At 39.6% G+C, this 23,922-nt stretch overlaps 1 protein-coding gene across 3 annotated transcripts in view; it reads right to left on the reverse strand.

Moving 5' to 3' along the window:
- Positions 1-23,922, reverse strand: part of LOC105422581 (uncharacterized) — a 532,825-nt gene that overhangs the window by 408,378 nt on the left and 100,525 nt on the right. For all 3 annotated transcript variants that reach the window (XR_016139114.1, XR_016139110.1, XM_089076401.1), the window contains one exon: positions 4,594-4,657. Coding sequence is in view for 1 of the 3 variants with exons in the window: in XM_089076401.1 (XP_088932527.1) it covers positions 4,594-4,657 (64 nt within the window). In the remaining 2 variants the exon portion in view is untranslated. The remainder of the gene's footprint in view (positions 1-4,593; positions 4,658-23,922) is intronic.

Below are 23,922 nucleotides of genomic sequence, written 5' to 3' on the forward strand. Positions count from 1 at the left end.
AATGATCGTTCGTAATTATTCCAGGCTTTAAAATATTTTCTCATCGAATAGGATATCTGTATAATTCACAGCGTGCTATATTTCCGTGTATAAGATAGACATATTTACATATAAAATATTCTGAAAAATTACATTACACACATCCTATTCTCTCCATTTTTTCCTCCTTATATGAATATCCCGAATTAAAAAAAAAATCTTTTGTCCTTGTATAATAGAAACTTATTTGTAAACTCGAGAGAGAGAGAGAGAGAGAGAGAGAGAGAGAGAGAGAAAGAGAGAGAGAGATATCTTCAAATAACGATATTTTTTCACAAAATCAGTAATGAAATCTTTAACATGTATTACTTTTTGTTTTGTTTTGTTTTATAAAAATGTATTTCGGAGAAATCTTCGAAATTTGCATTTGGAGTTTATTAATGTCATAATTATCCAAATTTTTATGCACACCTTCGTATTTCATCAGAATTATATATAAAAAAAACATCATCTCGCTCTTATTCCACAAAGTATAAAGATAACGCTTTTATTCACAATCGCTTTTACACGAGACCCAAAACCGACGATCTTTATCCAACCACGATACGATACAAAGACGCGTTACCTGGCGGCGATCTACAAGAAATAATGTGTATACCGCCGCGACAGAAGCGGCAACGTTATATCGTTCATTTCTCAAATCGTGGCAAACGATCTTTCGTAATTATGCGGACATTTTCTCACGGGACAAGCTCGGTGTACGAGCCACGAAATGATGATCTCCACCAAATGAGCCGCCGATGACGCTGACCGCCATACGACGGGCGCACGACCATCCTCGTTGAACCCGCTCGCTAACAAGCCCCATTGCCACTTTATTATCGCGGCCGGATCGCCCAGGAATAGCCACAAATCACGTGGAACTGGTTATCCGGTGCGTCATACGCGCTCCTACATTCGTATATCTCCGCGGCATTACCTACCGGAGTACTTAAACTGGTTCACCTATATGAAATACGATGTGGAGCGTTCACGTGGCAAGCCCAGACAGCAGGTAGATCTCTCCGAAACTTATTACGAGTCGCGATTGCTATTCATGGCCACTTTGATTGCATAATTAGAGCGTGTCATCGAGAAGCAGTCGTCGCTCCAATTCGGAAAGGTAACGTTACAAAAAAACTTCAAACTTGTTATCTGAAGCGATCGTGGGGATTCGTGAGAAATTTTGAACCCGACGTTACATGGTTCACGATCTGATATGTAATATGCTCGCGGCATATTATATTATCTCTTTTAGTAAGTAACAAGAAAACATTGAATGGTGTATAATTTTTTATGTATTCATAAATATAAGTATACAAAAATGTATACATGTTTATAAATTATAATATAATTGCAAATTAATATTATTTGTATGTAAATCACTATTAAATTGCCACTAAACGCGTTTTTCGAGTTCTGATAACTATAAAAAATTCATGTGCTGAATTTTTAAAGAGCTAATTATTTTCCTCTGTAAAAACAATTTTTCTGCCTAAAATTTGTTTTGCTTAATAAAAGAAGAGCACATGATATACATCTGTCATAAACATAAATTAAAATAATAATAATAAATTAAAATTTATGCCGAGGAGGAAGGAATACATTTAAAAATTATTATAGACATCTAAATAAACTGATTTATAGGACACGTAAACGTAAAACCGCATTAAAACTGGACCAAGAAAATATCAGTAAATGTAAGATAGATTTCTTATTGAGATCGGAACCATTGTTGCCCGATTACAGCCTCGAAATCAGCCTGTCCGCGCAATTGACTTTCCGATGACCTCGCATTAACTATTCGACGTCACGGTCGATATCCTTTAAAGCGGGAAGATCAATGCCCACGCTCATTCCTAAATCACGCCTTATGACGGGAACAGATGTACACTAGCTCGCCCTGTCGCGAATAGTCCCCGCAATAAGGCGCCGTACAAGCCGCGGTGTACCTGGCTCGGTCCCTGCGGTAGCCTTCGTTCGGCAATAGCCTCCCTCCTCGCTTTGGATCTACGAGGATACCGACGTCGTACAGCACCGATGTTAGCTTTTAAGCTCCTCGTGGCACCGATGCTCGCATCGGCTACGCAAGCTGGATAACCCGCGGGAGAAGAATACTCGCGGCATGTATGTAAAGACGATTGTATATCTGTATCAATTGTATGCATATGCGGAGTCCTCCACCAACTTCTCTTCCGACTTCTCTTGCCGATCTCCCCCCCTTCCCCCCCCCCCCACCTGGTTACCTGCATAGTCTATAAGTATGTGCTGTACGTGGGGTATATTTGTCGAGTTTAACCATTATATGGTTTATCGTTATTGTTCGTCACCGGTGGAAATCCCTATGGCCTCTCTTGGCGACACTACATGCAATGGAAGAAGAAGAGAGACGGGCAAAGAGAAGGAAAAAAATATTAGTAACCGTTATTAAACATACCTTATGTGATCTCAATTTAAATACGATTATGGATAACGTGCGATACTAGAATCGCTCTGTAGTATTGAATTTGATATTCAAATAGAAGATTTATCTTTTGATCAGATTGCATTCTTCCCAATCCAGAAAAGATCAATCGAAGATCGAGAACGGAGCGGCATCGTGATTTCTTTTTACCACACGCAAATTACAAAATAGTCGCAATTTATAGAAATTTTCTTACGTAGGAATAATTATCTACTTCCTCTGAGCACTCCATAAAAACAAATTACATATTTCTGTTTTCAAGAAATGCATCTCATAAAAATCACGCAAGGAACGATCCCACGAGAGGTATTACTTTTCGCATCTTTTACGAGGAACTTTCATCAACGAGATTTGTTTCCTTGCGGTAAACGATGATTCGTATGGCATTTCGCTGCAATATATATATATATATATATATATATATATATATATGCAGTCGTATAAATGCAGTCGTATTAAACCGTTATGCGTCGCGGAAACTTTGTTTATTTAGAAGTTATTTATTTGACAGAAACATCGCGAAGACGTGGCGAATCCGCGCGTATCCTATATACGGAAACTTGCGTTGCAAACGCGCAGTGTCGACTTGTAAAAGAAGTAAACGATTAAATTTAGCATCGGTAAATATCCCATCATCGCGAACGGTCTCTCGAGCCGACCTGAGCAACACTAATGTTTTAAGCACGATCATACACGGAATGACGAGCTCATGTAACGCAATTATGTGTATTGCCTAGTACAATATTTGATCTATACAATAAACTGTAAGATAAATTGGTATGAAATTTCATCAGAGAGCAAACTAAGAGTTTGAATACAATGCGGTTACCGATCACGTTCTGTCTTTTCAAGAAAAAACAAGAACAACCTATTATTTATTATCCGTTCGCAAGAAACACTTGTACGTCAGTTTCCCTTTCGAATTTTAAACCTCTTTCGTAAACCTGTCATCTAGAATTATAGAGTGTGTTAGCGCTCCAAAAATTCCATTCGAAGCAATTTTAAATAACTGATCGTAGATTTTATATATATTTTAAATCGAAGTATTAATTTTACAATATAATCAGACCTAAATATTTTTAAATATTTGCGCAAAAGAATATCTCAGTATTTTCACCACCGAAATTTCTCTATACAATCGTCATTGAAATTTCGGTAACATATTTTTTTATCTATATTCTGACTAAAGATAAAACGCTTTTCGCGCGAGCCACATTTGGCAGTGAGACGCGGCCGCGATCTGTGACATTTCTATACCAAATATATCGTACAGAGCACCGCCGCCTCGCACTGTCATATTAAATATTATTTATGTTCCCTCGCGCACAAAAGAGACCGGTTAACTCGCCTGGATTCGAGCTTCGCGTGCGGATGTGTGCGTGCACATAGAGAACACGCGTTCGATATAACCGTACCGCATATAAAGCACGAGGACCGCGTGGCTCCCAATCGAAAAATAATATCGATCCATTGTTCCAACCGGTCAATAAATATCGTAAATATCACCCCTGAATTATCGGCCCCGATCTTCTTAGCTACGCGCTGGAACACGAGCCGATTCTCGTCCTCGGATTAGGCTTCCCTACTCACGCACTTGAGCGGAACAAACGTGTGGAATAAGATTTGCGTTGGCTCCTTGCATGAATGAAACAGCACGCATTGTATAAGACCGTAAAAATTGTAGCTATGTTTCTACGACTCGATAGTATCCTGTCTTATTGAATTTATAGACTATAAAACATACTCCTTTTAAGAATACTTTATTATTCTAGTATTCTTTACGAATTTCAAGAAGAGTATGCCGCAACTTTTCTGTTGCACATTATATAAAAACGCTTTTCTCTTTCATGTAACCGTTAATTGGACCGCTCGGCAAAAATTCATAATAACAAAAGCACCATGTCGATCTTTATTGTATTCTTGTGTACGCGTATCCAATTTATTTGAAACTCAAGCAAGAGTTTCGGATTTAGACAGATACCGCCTTTGCACGATAAAAGAAACTTCCTCAACCGTGTATAAAAATGCGCGTATTGTGCATTGTCACAGAGAGGTAACATTATATCACATTTGTCCTCGTGTACCGAACTGAGACATGTATTTCTACTCACGTTTCAGCATCCCTTTGTACGTCGCCTCTGTTATGGATCTGACATCACGACGAAACGATTGAATCTAGAAGAAAAATATGGTCATGTTACTTTTATTAATCTCGACGTTTTTCGTAAAAATAGAACTCTGCAAACGTATCGCTTGTTGCAAATTGCAAGCATTATGTTCAATGCGCTACATCTATAAATAATAAATAAGCAAGACTTATAAATTTTATATTTTAAAACTCGGGATTATTTAATTATGTTCAACCTTTATATTTGTGGATAATTCTGTTACATTCTATAATAATACCGCATCTAGACATTTCTACAAAGCAACGAAGCAACAATTTGCATAATCTTCAAATAAAATTCAGACTTTAAAGCGCAGCTTCAAAGAGAAGTTTATGACACAGGCTCTGCCATCTCTTGGCGGTCACTGGAAACTTCGCTCATCCGGCAGTGATCCTCAATTTAAGGATGCTGCACCACTAAATGAATTATAAAATACAAGAGTACATTGTATCTCTAATTTTCACACTGAATAGAGAGATATTCATCAATTTTAGTTATTTTGTTTGTAGCTCGTTATAATTTTGAAATAAATTTTGCAATTCTGAAGCGATAGATGGGAAAATCAATCCAGAAGCAATTGAGAACCAACGTCAAAAAGAACGATTTTCGATGAAGGAAAATCCCTGGGCGACCATACGGTCGCAGTCTTTCCACCTTATCGATATTAGCATAGAAGAGCAGTTTGCAAAATCGTTACACGTCACGAAAGTGCACGTCTGGGCGCACTAAAGGCTATCTCGCCGAATAAAACGACGAGGACTTACTTAAATAACGTATTACGCCAATACGTTCGTCGGAGAAACGCGGCAGACAAAATAACGAAGTGGACTTCGACGATTTCAATCGGACGGTCCCCGATCCAACAGGTAATTGTTATCATTTAAACTGCTACAATATCTGTTAAAATAATGCTTTACCAATTATTTGCAAATGCAAAGATATAAGTAAAATAAAAGATTACAAATTTAAGATGCTAAATATGATATCCATAAGTCAAGAAAATCTTTCACGCATTTCTAATAACAGACTTATTATCATGACTGTAAATTTTTTAACTGCAGTTTGTTTCCTAAAATTGGCGTCCTATCCTTTTTGCGTGCATAATTGACACGCTAGTAACGGAAGCTACCGTTACCGTTAGACCCGAAGGGTTAACCGCGCGCGATTACGCAAAAGAATGTTGGCGCGATGCACGCACTTTGCATGAATACGTAAATTCAGACGCGGCGTAATCTCCCATCGAATGGGCGAATAGGCACTGGCGAAGAGGGTGCCACAACCAAGGCAGGAGGTAAGTGCGCGGAGAGGCACGGAGCGAAAGAGGATTGCCGATCCATCCATGAGAGATGACGCCAGTCTCTGAATACGGGATAAAACTCCTCGCTGATGCCCGGCGGAGCGATCCGCGGGATGGAAGCGAGAGGGTGAGCCGAGGGGAGAGAAAAAAGAAAAAAGAAGAATAACACGAGAGAAAGAGAGAGAGAGAGAGAAAGAGAGAGAAAAGGAAAGGAAGAAAGAGAAACGCTACTGAATGCCGCGGAAAGTAAAACTCAAGGCAGCGGATCCGAAAGGACGTTGAAGACTCTCCCAAATCTATATAAATTGTCGTATTGTTAGAAGACCGTGTCGCATACCAATTTGAGATGACGCGAGATACATCCTGGAAAAAGTAGCGTCGTCAACGGTCCATGCGATTGCCAGTCGTTATAGCTTCGTTAATGTTGCGTATGCGCGAATCTTCCTGAGATCGCGTGGCAAGGCGTTTGCAAAAGTGTGTTGATCTGTAAGTGTCGGTCCACAATAAATATTTAATCTCTTTAAGCCGTAAGAAATTAACCAATCATAGTCGAGTATTTTTTTCATATTCGATTATAATTGGTCAATTTCTTACTTCTTAAAGCTTAAATCACCTATTGTGGACCGATACTAAGGGGATGCCGAAACAATTTTACGCACTCGTGATAGCAACAAAAGTTATTCACAGTCACAAAAGACGAAACGAACGTTTCTAACGCCCTCGGTGACTCGGCTCGAACTGAACTCATCCGTGCCGATCTCTTTATTCCGATAGCAGTCGACGGGATCGGTTGCTAAGTAACCAAAAATCAAAAAGATTCTGATCGCGGCGACGTAGCTAGCAATAACAATGAAATGAAAATTAAATAAAAGCTGCCGCCACCGGCGGAAATCTCCAAAGCGACGTCGGTTCGCGAGTGTCAACGAGACCAAGGAAAGAAAGCGACAGCATCGGCCGCTTACAGACTAAGATGTTAGAGTTGAAAATTCTTTTTACATACGTGAGCAGAAAATATTTTGTAAATTTTTCTTAATTAAAATTTTTCTTCCGTAAAAGTTTCCGTGTAGAAGACAACTGTTAATCCGTCGTACTCCACTGCTTTTAATTTGACACATCCGATTTTGTGGTTTATACACGTTGCGTGGAATTCCAATACGCTCGACAGATTTTTTTAGATTCGCCATAGATACAATTCGTCACTCCTAGGGTGGATTAAGGGGATCATCGTAAATAACGAAACGTCAGTCGATGTATCACCGAGAGAAATTCGGACTGCATTATTATTCTACCCGCGTTTCCACGTCGCACGATTTGTACATATCGCTTCGCGACGCGACTTCCGATCAAAGATACACTCGGTCCACGCGAAAGATTCAAGATGCAAAGATAAGGCGTAACGATATTTTTACGCACGTGAATACAAATTCTGGCTTAGAATCTTAAATATAATCCAAGGAGATTATCGACAGCATATTATCGATTGATTGATATCTGAATTTTTTCCTTCATTTCACCTTGTTAAAGCATAATATATTATCGATTAAAATACAACTCGGTATTGCAAAGTAGTGCAAGTAGTGATGTTTGATTTAAAACTTGCGTATGATTAAATTCGCAAACTTTTAAATTGATATATCTTTTGATATATCTGATAGATGCTAAGTATAATATTTTAAAAATTTACATATAATTGTATTTCCATGTTTATCGTAGTATTAAAAATTTAAATTCCCGCCTTCTGGCAAAATCAGATTTAATTCTGAACTTACATCGAATAGATTTATGTTCGTTCGGTTAGTTGTCTGTAAAAGAGACTCAACAAAGTCGTTTACAATGTGACCGAGTCTACTTTCGAGAGAATCTCGACTTTGAGCTCGTTTTGCTTCTTGCTGCAAAAGCTATTCAGGAGACGATTCAGCGTCACTGTCCGAGGGATTGTAGGCCGATATCGGGCGAGTTTAGAAGTAGACCGTTGCGCACAGACGTTCGTATGATCACCATTGGAACAGGCGGCTAAGGGATTTCAGTCAAAATACAACTCCTTGGTACCGGCGCGGTAGCCGATAAATTATTATCTCCCGAAGATTAGCCCCGATGTCGCGACCCTCATAAATATCAGTATATTTTTGCCCGGTAAGCCGATTTCCTTTCTGCCGATGGCTTCGAAACGTAGCGGCTGCTGCCGAACCGCGCGAAATCCTTTCTTACCCCCTCCCGCCTACTGCTGCTCCGCGATCCTCGGCGATCGTCCTCGTGTGGAAGGCTCTTTATAGACCAGGAGATTAAAGACGCTTCTCGTATTCCTTTTTAATTTCGCATCTCTCGGTACCAGCGCGACCAGCGTCAGTTATTTTCAGTGGTAAAACCCGTGTCAGCGAACGCCGAATAAAAGATCGAGATAATCGTGCGTGAGGAGATTCGCCTTCTTTCGATCCTCACGGCATATATCGGAGAATAGTGGTATGGGAAACTAGAAGGAGACGCGCGATACGATAACACCTTTCGTCGCAGCGCCATATATAGGATGTTTATTTCCGTACTTAATACTTGTAATAAATTCCTCGAGCGATTTATCGAAGGATGCGCGGACGATTTATAAGTTGTACAAAGATTTATAAATCTGTGCGTGATTCTTTAGTAATGGAACGAGATCTTTTCCCGAGTGAGATAGACATTCAAAATGTAATACAGACGATTCAATGCGAAAGCTCGAATTTAGCGCAAGACAGAGTGACGTTCTTTTTGCGAATCATCCCTTGACAAGCATTCGGAGCAACTTGGCGAATATCTTGGCAATGTTCGAGGACACAAACGGTTCGCCATTTTCTTCTAGAACGCGCGATATACGTTCTTCTAAAACCTCTTCCGCCATATATGAGCCGGGTCTTACTGCCACGATATATTTTGCAAATCTTTTGCTATTTATCACCAGCGGCATTCGCGAAACCCTTGTGCGCGTAATGCTTTCCCCTTCGTTCGTCAACCGTTTTCATATTTTCGTGCCGTGCTATTTTCTGAAAGCGACATTGTCAGAGATTTCCATAATTCTGAGAAACTGTCGTTCGCACTGTGCGATCGCGCAAAATCTAAAATGCCATTTTCATCTTCTTCAGTAAAGCAGCTAATTTTTACGACGTGCAACAATTGTTGACTAAATATCTAATATGCATCATATACATCAAGCTACTTGCACTGCAAATCGTAAGTAAGAAATAAACAGAAGAAATGAGAATATAGAAGTCTACAGAATATATATGAATATTAGAATAATATTATTTTAAAATTTTGTTTCCTCTATAAATTTTGTTTTAGCAGATTTAAATAAGACTTCTCATTTCCAAATGCATTATGCGTTCAAAATAATTATCACAATCTTCAGTAATTCTAATTAATATATTTGTCAATCGATTGTCAAAGAATATTAAATACTAATTAATTTAAATTTCATTCTGCTTAAAACACATAAAATAAAAGTAAAAAAAATTACATTACGATCACAAGCAAAACTAGCTATTCCTAAAAATTCAGCAGCATTCTTATCAGTGTGACAGTGTCATTTTCTACTTTCAAATATCCTAAAGAGATCTCTCTCTCGCGCGATTCGAAGCCGCGTTGCTTTCCTTTCCATTTCACTCGAGTACAAACATCCACGCCGTGTCCTTTATCACGAGCCTCGCTGTACCTCGAAGGATCGCGTGTCGCGAAAGATAGCGGGGCCGTTTGTAAAATGTAAAATTCGTAATACATCGCCGCAAAAGTGGAATAAGCCGAGACATACGGGGTGGTACCATTGGCGGCGCAGCACCGGCGGCGGCAACAGAAATGGTGGGGTGGACAGAGGGTGGTGCGGTATAGGTGGGTTGGGGGTAGGGGGTACGGGACCCGTGTACGGTTATGTGTCTCATTTATCAGCACAGATATTATTATGGCTCTACGCGGCCGGAGCTAGGAATTTTACATACGTACGGACATTTGTACCTTCGCGATATAATATAAGGACGTAATAATGCGCACGCATACGAACGAGCTACCCCACACGAGCTACCACCCTCATCGCGCGGATGCTCGCGCACACGACTGATTTCTTTTCATCCATGGCGAGCTCGTGATAATTTCTAACGTGCATCGATATCGAATACAATTACGCAAGAATAATAAAGAAATTATAGTAAATAATATCTATTAATTTGACAAAGTCAAATAAAAGTGACACTAAATCAATAGAATGATCATTATCGTACTCAACAAAGAATAAACGAATATTATACATACATACAGAGAGAGAGAGAGAGAGAGAGAGAGAGAGACTTTTATAATAATCTTTTTCACGCAAGGATCTCAGACCTTTATCGAGAGCAATTATTGAGGAATTATCAATGTGGAACAGAACTAATTTGTCGTCACGCAGAAGATCATTCTTACGAAAATGAGGTCGATCTCTCATTCACGTGGCATAAGGAGACTGTGCACGTATACAGGTACGCAAAGTAAGATCCGCCGACCACCCTCGGATCCTCCACCTCCCCCGAGCCAAAAAGAAGTCCCACCACGGTCGTCAAACCTTAATACATTTACAGCTCACGAGAGCGCTCGCTCGCTACTCCTGTCGTGAGCGGCAGCGCCGGATATCTGCCAGTGGATCTCTCTATAGAGTGTATCACGTTTGCGCATGTGAATATCGCACGTATAAGTGGAAGAAAGATGGCCCGGGTCGTCCGTCCCTAGTGGCTAACCCCCTGATATATCGTTTACGTGTCTCGGCGTGCATACGTCGTTTGGGACACATGCCTCTTCCACCGCCATCTTCTTCCTTCTTTTACCCTCTCATCCTGCACGCCGATTTCCTTCTTCTTGCGCCATCTCCTCTCTTCACCTCCGTTCTCCTCTTTCTTCCGCTGCCACTAACCCACCGAACATTCACCCTCCACTCCCTCAAAGATTCCTCGCGAATCCTTACTTTACGAATTCAGAAGACGGTGGAACACGTTAGTTCGGGAATCGCGCTTGATGGCCGCTCATATCCCCAGTACCTGACCCAGTTCTCGGATAGAAATTTTGATATGTCAGATTCGGAGTCTTAACACTGTTGACAGTTGATACTGACACTCGAATTTAGCTGTAAAGATCTTTCATAACATAATATATGTATCGATGATAAATGTACGTTAAGATAAATGTACGTTTGTAGTTTAAGTTTACGCTAATAATATATCGCTGCATATGTCGACAATTTTTATATTATACACATATAATATTATTTGTTCCTATTTTTATTCGTATGCATTTACCTTTTTGTTCATGGCTTTGTTCTTTGAATTTCTCTCGCCCCTCGCGTCTGACATGCTAAATATTTCCCTCTCTCAAATATCGCACGAACTCTAGCTTTATCAATTCATGGAAAGGGTTAGTTCTTGAATGACACTTGACATCTTGCTCGGATCACTCTTGTCACACGACCTACTTCCAAAATGAAGACTTCCATATCTAAAATATCTGTCTATCATTGGCGTACAATGCATCCTCGAAATATTTCAGTTTTAAACAGAAATGATCAATTTCGCGTGCATGATATATGCGTTTCTCGCAATAAATAACAAAAAATAACATATAATTTAAATTTTGATAAATATATTAAAATTTACCAAATATATTTACTCAACTCAATTTAATATATCTCTATACAATTTGTATATAAACTGTATAAGTCATAAAAATTAAAATTATTTATTAAATATTAATTATGTCCTCCCAACAAGAAATATAACATAATTCTCTTTATAATGTAATCGAGAAATTCCATCCGATTAAGCCTGTGCATTCGAGCGCAATATTCACCGGTAAGTTCAAAACTCGATACGCGGAACGAACGTATTGCGAATGGTGACCATTAGCTCACCTACAATACTTGATTTATTCAACGATATTTTACAGCACCTCGCCTCGTTTTCTCGCCCAATAACATCGGCAGTACGGATGTTCGAGAGGTCGTTGGCGATTTCGTCGACGACCTTCTGATTCTTAGAGTTACCTGGGAACGTCGCGCACACCTTTCCGCGTGTCGCAGCTCACAAATACAGCCGCAAACTCGCACACGGGGGACGCCGCACGATATCAGGCGCATTATCGCGTACGACATTACCCCGGCTTTGACTAATGTCCTCGAACGAATGCCTACGCATCGCCGATTTATAATGCCGGTCAACGAGATGTGGACAAACACCGGGCACCAATATATTTCAGATTATGGCTAAGCCCCGCACGGACTCTCCTCCTCGCGTTATATCCCTCTCGGTGCACCGACCAGGAGCGGGACCTGGAACCGAACCAACATCAGAAGTGCATCTGCAGCTGCTTCTTCTTCCCCTTTTTCATTCCTCCCACACCGAGATCCTTGATGATAATACCGATCGATGGTCCCGGCCACATACACCGGGAATCCAGATATGTCTCCGCTCTTTCTTCGCCACATTTCGACCTTTCGTCTCCTATGATCGATTGTCGCTTTAGCGCGCAATTCCTTCTAAGTGTCCGCGTGTTTATCGAATATATGAATGTGATTATTTCCTTGACTTTTTACTCGGTCGATTTGGCGATATTGAAAATAAAGAATGAGACAGTATAAATAATGTTTTAAAATCGGCGTATCTACCGCTTAATAAATTCAGTTAATTTTATACATACAATTTCAAATTATTTTTCAGAAATAATTCACATATATGTCCCACAAATGGCATCGAATTATCGTATTGCGATAGATAGCAATCTATATAAAAATAATGCACATAAAGCGCCGCAGCAATCTCATTCATTAAATTGTTGCATGCAATCCCATTAGTTCTTCAGTCGTGAACGCAGAGCGAAAGAAGGCAAACGGATAGATCGCGACTAAGCATCGTATCTACACACGCCGCTGACCTCTCTCTTCTCTCATCTTCCCGCGCATTCCTCGCACCTTCCGCGGTGCAGTAATGCACTTATATAAATCAGGTTCAGCCGCGGACCACCATAAAGCATTGCTATGTTTCGATGTCCGTAAAGCATTCCTGGGCGGGTTCGCGTTTGATTCACGCGTATCCGTGTGTGGGGCAAGCTGAAGGTACTCTTGTGGGCTACGGGGCCCATGGCACAGGCCCCGTGCACGTACATACCGCACCACTACCACGAGACAGGCGTGAGAGAACTTGTCGCCGGCGATAATAGTTTATTTGTCGCCGAGCTCGCCGAGCGACGGAGATATGTTCCGGTTTCTCGTCCCGTTCCACACCCGTCGAGGATTGTTTATTATGCGAATTGAACGGGCCCGAAGGCGATAAAGATCCCGTCTGTTCCTCCCCGGCGCTGCGCCTCGCCCCTCGCCACCCCTCTTTCGCAATTTCGCGAACGACCAGCCAACTCTATGTGTTATCCTGTTTTTGTCTCGATACCGCCATCAATTTTGAATCACGGCCAATTAGATCCTGATATCGTATTACTCTGGTTATCGCGCATCGAATCGATGGAACAACGTGTTTTACGAAGAAAATTTCGTCGTAAATTTCATTGTAAAAAAAAGCCTCCCAAACAATCTTTCAAGGAAATCTATCCAATTTTTAAAAATTTTTTGTATTTAAATCTAAAATATATTTATATCTTTGATATTTTTTTATTTTATCTTGAATTTTATAAAGAATTATTTTATTACATAACACAAACAGTGTAAAAAATTTTTGTATAGATTTTGTTCTCATAAAAAAAATTTATATATATTTATATAAAATAAAATACAATCCTGGTAGGAGTAAATATTCTTCGTTTCTGTTTCGTGCCTCTCTTCATCTTCACTCGATCTCAGTGATACCTGCATCAGAACATTCTCACCTTCGGTTTCGCGCACTCTCGAAGGTGCGAACGAGGCTTAATTCGAGGCTCTCGCAGCTCGATGCTCTCGATGACAAACGCCCCAACCTCGCAGCCAATTTTTTAATACCATTTCTGATGACCAATCGCAACGTGGAAAATTATTGCCCGCCCCACGGATCGTTTGTTTCTACGCGGGAATCTACCTGCTAGCTCTTAAGCACGCCTGCAGCCTCATATTTTAAAATGACATCTTCCTCTCTTTCGCCGATTCGGTGTCGCTGTGACCAGATAATTTTAACTTCGCTTCTCGTTATCTTGATCACCGCTCATGTATGGACTAAGCATCGATTTCTATTCTATCAAATATAAAAATATAAATTTTTCTCTTTACGTGAAATGAATTATTATTATTAATTTGAACTTAAACTAAAATTAAAAAGAACATAGAAATCTTGTAAATTTATAACACTATTCGTAATAATATAATTATTTCTAACAAAAGAAATAATATAATTTCTAATAATCAAATAATCGATTTTTCCTCACTTCCGACGATTACATTATTCATAACGATACTATCCATTCTTTTCTAAAAATGTTTCAATCACATCAGTTCCTATCGGCTCCTATCCAGTCGCTATCTTTCTTGATTAAACGCTAATAATAAGATCTAATTAATAAGATCTAATTGAACTAGAATTCTATTCTTATTAACTCGCGCAAATTACAAGGGCAGCTCACATCCGAGACGCGTAGGAACAAGACAACAAGAAATACCGAACGATTTTCATTCTGTATGCCTTTCGTTACCTCTCGACGAAACATCCGGGAAATGCTATTAGCGTCTAACTTATCGACCAATTTGTCGTCCGGACTCCGGGAACGATTAACGTGCCACGAAGTAACGCAGATAGCTGGCAGGAGCGAAGAAGAGGAAGATAGGTTCGAGCTATTCTCGGGATTGTAGAAGCCGACAAATCGTTTGTCACAGATCCACCGGTAATAACCCGAAGGTCGGTTTTATCGGTGACTAAGTAATAGCTACCAATAGGCGAAGAACTTCGAAGGGCCTTATCGGATCCATTAGAGGGTACACCGTTGTTGTGATTTTGAAACATTACCAAAGCAGGTAGCTATCTTCAATCGTTCGTCATGCGTGGATTTTTCGTCAATTTGATACACGTTAAATCGAAAGCGAAGTGAAAATTAATATTTTTCTTAAATTCTTTAATATTACTTGAATTAATAAAAATAATTAAATATATTCTTTTTTTATTTACCCCAGTCTTCATACGTCAATTACATATGAGGGACAAAGAGACATAAAATGTGCAAAATCTATTCTATCTAATTAACATTCCATAGCGTTATCGTTATTCTAGTAAGGAATAGTGACGTAACTTGAGCTGCCTAATACACATCGACGAGATTATGATTATTTATTCCACGCTAGAATACAATTGCATGCACAATGCATTTTCGCGTTTTACGAGGCATTATAAACAAACGCATCATCGCCAAGTACTGTGACTAGTAATATATCGTCTATATCATGATGCTATATAAACGTTCCACTTGGTCAACGAAATAAGAAACATCTACTGTTAGCGGATCTGGTCAGGTTTCATCATATACGACTGTTACATACATCAGGTAAGAATTCACGGGACTTCTTGTATCGTATTTGTACTTCAGGGTTATCGTATCTCATCTCACGGTACGTGATGAGGAACGTAATAACGATTGTGTGTGAGCCCAGGCTTCGTAACTGGTTTTCTCGGTTTCTGTAATTCTTGAACGAGGCACTAGTTCATCGCGCTTTATCCGCGGATTTCTTTCGCATACGTTATATTCTTCGTGAGAACTTAAGATATATTCAGATAAACTGATAACAGATTGTAGGCGGTAAATTAGTGCGCTAATTTAATAATATAATACGTTATCTGACATATAATTATCAATTATTTGTGATAAATATGATGATATTAAATATTATAATATTAAATTGATTCAAAAAAATTAGTTCGATATTGAACGAAGTGGAACGTTTAAATAATATCTCTCTTATCACTGGAATTCAATGAAAAATATTTTAGAAAAGTATAAAAAATTAGTAATAATTGCAATAATTGTAACAAATGTTGCAAATGTAAAGCATATTAAAATACTAAAATACTAAATCTATTATTGCTAATAAAACAAATTCGATTAAATCTATGCCCTCTGTGACAGCAGAAATAAAAAGAATCCTTCACGCTGTCGCAGAGGATGGGTAGTTTCAGGAAACAAAGAAGGATGACATCGATGCAACGGTGTGCAGTGCGCAGTTTAGATGGCCTTAATTTCTTTTTGCGGAATCGCCACCCTCAATTCCCACGGCCATACCGCGCAGTCGAGCGGTGCACGCGGGAAAAAAAGCGATCAACGTGACGTAAATCACTCGTTCGCGTCGCATTAATTGATATTTATTATCGGGCGGCGGTCTAATTGCAATTAATAGAAGACTTTGTCGGCGTCCGCGGCGTTGTGCATTGCGGTTACGCAAAAGTACCAATAAAGAGAGCTTTGCGGTCCTGACGGCCGGCGCTCATTACTCGCATTTCGTCGCGGCAATAGGATTGCGGCCGCATCAGCGCCGACGGCCGCCGGTATCACCGTTACTCGCGCGCGACAAATATTGAATGAAATCATTTTTCACTATTTCCACCGCGGCATTTCCCTGGAAACGCGCTAAGCGCGAAATCACACGCGCGCCTGTTTCACGTCGGAGCATAAATATGTATGAAACGTAACAGAGAGATAGAGAGATTGTCTTCGCCGGGAGTCTTCATTTACACCCGTGCTGTGTAAATATAGTGAGATTTAAATATCGAGGCCCAATGTAACTTTGTAAGACACGCGTCATTACGTGATCAGATACGAAGATGCATCCGCCTGTCTATTAACGATTTTCTCGATCCCTTAGCTCTTTTCAGATACCTCTATTCTCATAAATCTTTTGCTGGCCCTATAAATCTTGGGATTGCGTTTCTGTTGTCGATTGATAAGTATATTGTTACTCTTCCTTTCTTTTTTGATACGATTCTATCCAATAATCCCTTGCTCCTTTTCTCTCTCTCCTTTTCTCTCCACCCTCACACTGCTCTCTCTCTCTCTCTCTCTCTCTCTCTCTCTCTCTCTCTCTCTCTCTCTCTCTCTCTCTCTCTCTCTCTCTCTCTTTCTTTTGCATTATCGTTCCTTCCCACTCGCGATAAGTCGGCGCCGTGTTGCGACTCAATCGCGCGGCTCTTCCGCATAAATCTTACGGCCGGCATAAATCAATGTGACTCCAGCAGCGTGATATCCAAAGAAAGCCCCGATATATACGCGTTGAAGGACCCTTCGATCCGAGAAAGACGCATAGGGTCCCACTTACAGCCTCTTGTGTATGTGATTTTTTATGTGTAGGTGTGTATGTGCGCGTGTTCTCCGCCTAGCAAGACCCTAGCGATGCGTCACTGAGCCTTCCCGCGAGTTCTGCAAGAAACTTTAAGAGTGCAGTCTGACGAAGTTAAAGGCCATCTTCTTCCAAACAGAAACATGATCGCTATCTTTTTCTCATTTAAATTGCGCATTAAGATACACAAGATGTGTGAGTAAGCCTTATAATTAAATTCAAGCAAAAATTTGAGACATTCGAGAATTCAAAGATTTTTATAAGATATCTTGATAAAACACAAAATTATTTCGATTCTGAATATATAATATATTTCTATAGAAAAATCAGAAATCATCAGAAAATAAAGCTTAAGAAGAAAGAATAAAAAATATCTTTTGCATAAAATTGAAATTTAGCTCAATTGTAAGACAATAATGGAGAAATTGAAATTCAAAGAAAAAAAGACACTATAATAAGACAAGGATTAACGTGATTCGATCGACTTATTTGATAAATATTCTTCTCAAGAAGTTGGGGCAGTTTCGCACGAGGGTTAAACTTAGTGGAAGACAAAGGGCTCTTCGTGCTCTCATTGGTCTCTTTATTTCTTCGTTCGTTCGCTCGGTCGCGAGTGAGAGTAGATTCCCAGACACTCGATGTTATTTACGACTGCTGATTTATCGGATGAAAGGAACCGGCAGCTTAGAAGCTCGTCAGGCGATCTCTGATGACAATATCAGAAAGTTCCCTTTTTCTTATGATATTCCCGCGTTTTCTTCAATAACGAGGTTCCTTTGTCACCTTACAAAAAATACGATAATCTTTCATTACTTTAATTAATAATTTTCAATTAATCATTGCAAATTTCTCTTATTATTTCTAGACAAAAATTTGATTAAGAAATAAATGCATATAATGGAGTAATTAATGCATTTATGTGTATTAAGTTTTTATATTTGGATCTGACCGTAATTTTTTGATAAATATAAAGTATCGCGGCGAAATAGCAATGCAGGGAATCGCGTCGCGCAAATGCATAAGAAGGCTCTCGATTAGTAATGATCCATCGGAAGAGTTTTCGCAATCAAGGAAATTCGCGAGATTGCATAAGTCAAGGTTGGAGGGAGGAAGGATGCGTCTTCGCACGACGCCGCCGATCCTTCCTACACGCAATATATACACACTGTGCTATGGACCGGCCTTTGACGGCGAGACATAAAAATAATTTCGAAACCGCAGTGACTGATATATGAGCAAGCGAGAAGACGAGAAAGAAAACGAAAGGAAAGGGCGCTCGGCAAATGTGAGAGAGAGGAGGCGCTCGTAAAGTTTTCTGCCTGTAGCACAGCCGCAGTCCTTACCGCGAATGAGCCACCCAGCGCGAAACACTAGCCCTTTTCATTCATGCCTTAAACCTCGCTAATGTAATGCTCCGCGGCCGATCTTAAAGGTTTACGCGGAGGCCGAGTACTACGTGGGCGATGTATGTTGTGGAGATAAGGCTTTCCATTGCGAGAAATCTTGCCATATATATCGATATCATCGAAGCTCAAACATAAAGATTCAGAAAATATTTATGTAGTAATGTAAATAGGAAATATCAATTTGACATAAACTGTCAAAAATGATAAAGTAATTTGGTTATTTAGCATAGACAGACAAACAGAAAGAGAGAGAGAGAGAGAGAGAGAGAGAAACGTTGAAAAACAAAAGAAATGAGATTGCAAGATGTGGTTGCATTAAGCGTATTTAGAAAATACATTAAAATAACATTTAGTAATTGTTATACATTAGAATTTTCGATTTCTATTTAATTGTTTTGTTATAAGTAATTAATGTAATACATATAATTACATATTATTTCGCAAAAATATACTATAACATAGCTAAAAAGATAAAAGAGAGAGAAAATAATTTTATAATAATAGCATATTGATAAAACTAAAATTAAGTGCATCCAAGCGATTATGTTACAAGCGCCTTTTAAACCACGCGTGCGAGTGAGATTTTACTTGATTCTATAATAGGACGGAAGTACCCCGTTCGCTTCTGCACGATTATGCAAAGGGACACTTTGGAGCCCCAGCTGCAGTCTAATTCAATTAACCTTCTTCCACAATCGCGAAGCGTATGATATTAATTTATTTTTTTTAGTACTTGCACGCAACCGTATGGGAGAATAAAAGAACATCAAGGTAAAATAATTAGCTATATTACATAAGAACATTACAATGTAAAATTATCAAATAAAATGCTACAATTTTTATACAAGTTTACATTGCCAAATATAAAAAAAAATAAATGTTTTAATTATAGATCCTAAGATCCAAACTTTGTCAATCTAATTCCTGTACGTTGAGAACCTCTGGCAACGACGAAACAAGTCGTAAAATCCCGGGGCCGATATTACTATGGTCAACGTCCAGCAATCAATTCCGGATTCCTAGATAGTAGATAGAAATCCAAATCCACCTGAGCAATCCCTGTTTTCAATCCTTTTGTTTTCTTTCCTTCTTAATTTATTTCTATAATTAATCTTTGTTTATCAAAATCAAAAGAAGACATTGAGCTGATGCTTGCATTAAAAAATGTATCAACTAATCACTTAATAAATATTAAATTATATTATCAATAACACTACAATATCACGAAGCAGCAACGTCCTGTGAGATCCTTTTGTCACGAGAATCGACAATTCAGGAATAGAGGCACTTGTAGAGCAGAGGAGACGACAAGAGAAAAAACGAAGAACGAGCGAGAATGTCGTTAACTGCCAGGGCGATGCGTGGTCAGGTTAAATTGGGCGGTGGCGCCCTTTACGCGTAAGAGGCTCATGGAATTTTATTCCCCGTGGAAAGAGAGAGAAGGTGTGCACACTCGACTAGGCTTAGAAACCATAAAAGTAAGTGGTATAGATTTGAAGCGGCGAGAGGTTGCTCGTGTCGAAGAAGGAAGCGCGTAAGGGAGCATGCGAGCAGCAGACGGGGGAAGGTTTGCTGCTGGAGGGTTGTTACGAGCGGTGCGTTCAATTAACGGTGGCCAGTTCGGTCCATACCATACCACTGGCCATGGGGGTAGTTAATGCTAGAGGCATACCTACTTACCTACGGCAGTTTCTTTTTATGGCCGATCCACCATCGTCATAGGGGAGAAGAGGACGCAATTTCTTGCTAATTGGTATCGAACTATTATTCTCCTTCATTAACGACACCGGTAACCCGAGCTCAACGGTCTTCGACCAGTGTTACTATCATCGCCTTCACGAAGTGCGCGCAAATGAGAAAAGTCTGTTGCAAGTCGCGAATACTTTATTCTTGCACCGATTAAATAGCATAGATATTTGTATCCATGCCATATTTATATATATATATATATAAAAAAATAGTATAATGCAGCAGTTTATTTAACGTAATAATAATGATAATTATTATGATTCGTATGGAGTCAATCAAATATTTATACGTAATTATAATCTATATGTGTATGTATAAATAAATGGCAGGGAAAATATAATGCAACATGGAGATAATAAAACGCTTCATAAATTCTCGAGTTCCTCGCAATTTTACGAAGTTCACATAATTTACGTGCGAAAACTCCGCGATCGTCCGCGCGAGTTATCCAAAATAAATCATCCGCGTGCGCGTGCACGTCCGTCCCAAGCCAAACAAATTTAGGTACGATCGACGGTATCGCGAGACACCCGGAGAAAAGCCCCGGCATATTACCACCCTCGTCGAATGGGGTGGTCGGAGCTACTCGGAAGATAGTAACTCGCGATCAGGTGGCGGGCTGCCTGTGCGCCTTTTCTCCCTTATAAATCTCCGCAGCACGCGATGATCGAAAAATATTACAAGAATATATCAGCGCACGTCGGCACCCCCGGTATCCGCGTCCCTTCGAACCCGCACACATCTCCACCCGCACTGCCGCTCGCCATTCTGCCATAGTAGGACGATGTTCTCGCGCGATCCCGTACGTTAGGACGAGGAGAATTATATGGAGGCGCGAGGTGCGACGTCTATATCCCCGAGACAATGATATGTGAGAATGATATGTACCCCACTAACGTAACGTCATAGCCCGAGGCTGCGAATTGTGCTGATAACCGATTTTACGTCGACTCGTCGTACGTCTTCTTATAATCCTTGTCAAGTTAAAATTAAATCCGTTAACGTCCTGATCGTGTGACTTGTATTTTCGATAAACGTCTTGATTTTGCCTTTAAACATGATAACGTTATTATACACTCGTATCGCGTTTTAATAATAACTAACTAACTAATTTATTATTTAGATTATTAGTATAAATCAACCAATAATCGTATTAATTTGCTTGAAAGCGTTGAATCTTTTTTTTTTCAATTTAGTGATTTAGTACAATATTGTGTTATTTGTTCTTAAAATTAAAAATAAATCTTCCAACCCCAGTGGAGGTTCAACTGCGATTACAAGCAATGTAAAAAAAGCACCCTGTTAATCCATAGCTCCCAAGGCAATTACTGGGCGCAAGATTTGTACGTCGTAAGATCGAACGAGCCTCTGGGTAACAACTGACCAAACGATTCGACAATTTACCCTCCTAGTGGAAGGATCGTTCGATTAAACGTACAACATCCTAATACAACCTTTGGGACATTCTCCTTGCCAAACCAATGAAGTTGCAGGGATTCTCATATTATCACTTTATATACAGAATGGAAAAAATATCCTATACTTAAAAACATTTTTTCTCAGATATTTTTATATACCAATATTTCTTCCATTTGTCAAAATATTTTCTACTCGTTTATTATAATAAAATATAGCAAAAATATTATAATATATAATCAGATATTTATCTATAACTGGCAGGAATCTATTATAATCCCAAGTATCATCTGGTTACCTTAACCGCCCCGACATTGTTTAGCATTCGGTGCAACTGTTATTGACGCATCTTCCGAGATATCTTCTGCATTGTTTGCCACAATAATCCGGATCCTGGATAATTCTCCTCTCAAGAGAAGCACGACGGACAAGCGGAGATCGCATTAGCGCGGCAGCGTCCAGTGAAGCAATATTCGAGGGTGCCCTCCTGACATTACGATGACCGGACGATAGTACCGAAGAGCAGTTAAACTGTTCGGAAACTCCCCGGCTTTCCAATTAAGCAAAGATCCTAGGTCCTAGGGTCAGCCTACGCATCTGACCACGTATTTAACACTACATAAATCGCGACCCGTCTTTATTGGTCCTCGATCTAATTACCTTCCGATCTCTGACCATAGCTTCCGGGTATATCTCGCGACCTACTTTCGTCTTCGGCCGCATATCCCTTTATGTCTTTACAAGTGTTTCCGATATAGTTACGTTATTTTAGCTTTACGTATTATGATATTACTTTATTAGGTCTGTGAAATTGTCTAAGCGTCAAAGCTATTTTTCAAATAAATTTTGACACGCTGCATATTTTATGCCTTATTTATAACAATACATACAATAATAACTTAAAAATATATTATTAAAAAATATGCCTATCATTTCATTAAATATTTGATAAGAAATCGATTGAATACGAAAATAGTGAAACGCAAATCAGAAAAGACATCTAAATTTCTTTTTAATTGTAATCAATGTTAAACGACTACGATAGTATTCAGAAAATCAATCACGTTTACAAAATATCTTCTTTTTCAACGTTATTTGACAAAAAGTATATCCAAACAACAGTTCGCAGTGAAGCAACGCGATCTCTTTTGCGCAATTTCGTCATTTCGGTGCGATACTGATGCATGTCAATGGCGTGAGCTTAATGCACGGACATCGATAAACGTCCACGGCCCCCGCCGAACACATAAACAAACATTTACATTTAATTGGCGAGTTGCGTGACTGACTAATGGCAGACCGTCCGAGTTTCGAAACATTTCGATGCAGCCACCCTTCGGGCCCGTTCATGATCCTCGTGTCGGGGAACCAGAGAGAGAAAATGTATAATAAAAAAGAAAGAAAAAAAAAATTTCCCTCTCGCGCACGCATCCCGGCGAGCAGCGCGCGACAAGGTGTTGGATAAATCGAACCGGTATCGCGTGGTGCTGTATGCATTTACGATAAAATTCCTCCCGCTACATCAAAGCGCTCTCGCTTGGCCGCGCGCGCTACGCGACCGCGGCATTATCGTCGCGTACGTCCATTTTCGCGTTTTTTAGCGAGTACGCGTTAATGCGATTAAGGAGACTTGATTACCCGTATCAAACCAGATAAATTAGTTCCTTTTTTTTTTTACATGTTTCGTTCCATTTTTCTCGCGACAGCTTTACCAAAACGCGTTGTCCTATTCGATTGAATGTGTTTTTGCTCCTCTCAAATATGTATGTGCTATTCAAATCTATTACATCATTATTTGGCTATGGACTTTAGCCTGACAGAGTTAAAATTCTTCCTCACCAATTTTGACGAAAAATTGCTGTTTGGTAATAGCTTCTAATTTTTGACGTATCATAACGATATCTTGGCAATTAAAGGCTTCAGGTTTGGTGTGAGCATAAAGAAATTTCTTATTATAAAAACGTCTATATAAACAGCGATCGGTACGAAATAACGGTGAGGCGATACTCGTAAAACAGGCCCCGTCTTATGGTCATCAAATTCTCACGACATGTTAGGAGGGCGACTCTAATTGGTTTTACTGATGCGTTAAATGCTCGCTGCTCTCGAACGATCGTAAATGTTCCAAG

This window comes from Pogonomyrmex barbatus, unplaced genomic scaffold (genome assembly GCF_055798465.1).
Source record: "Pogonomyrmex barbatus isolate J1 unplaced genomic scaffold, ASM5579846v1 scaffold2, whole genome shotgun sequence".
Taxonomy (NCBI): domain Eukaryota; kingdom Metazoa; phylum Arthropoda; class Insecta; order Hymenoptera; family Formicidae; genus Pogonomyrmex; species Pogonomyrmex barbatus.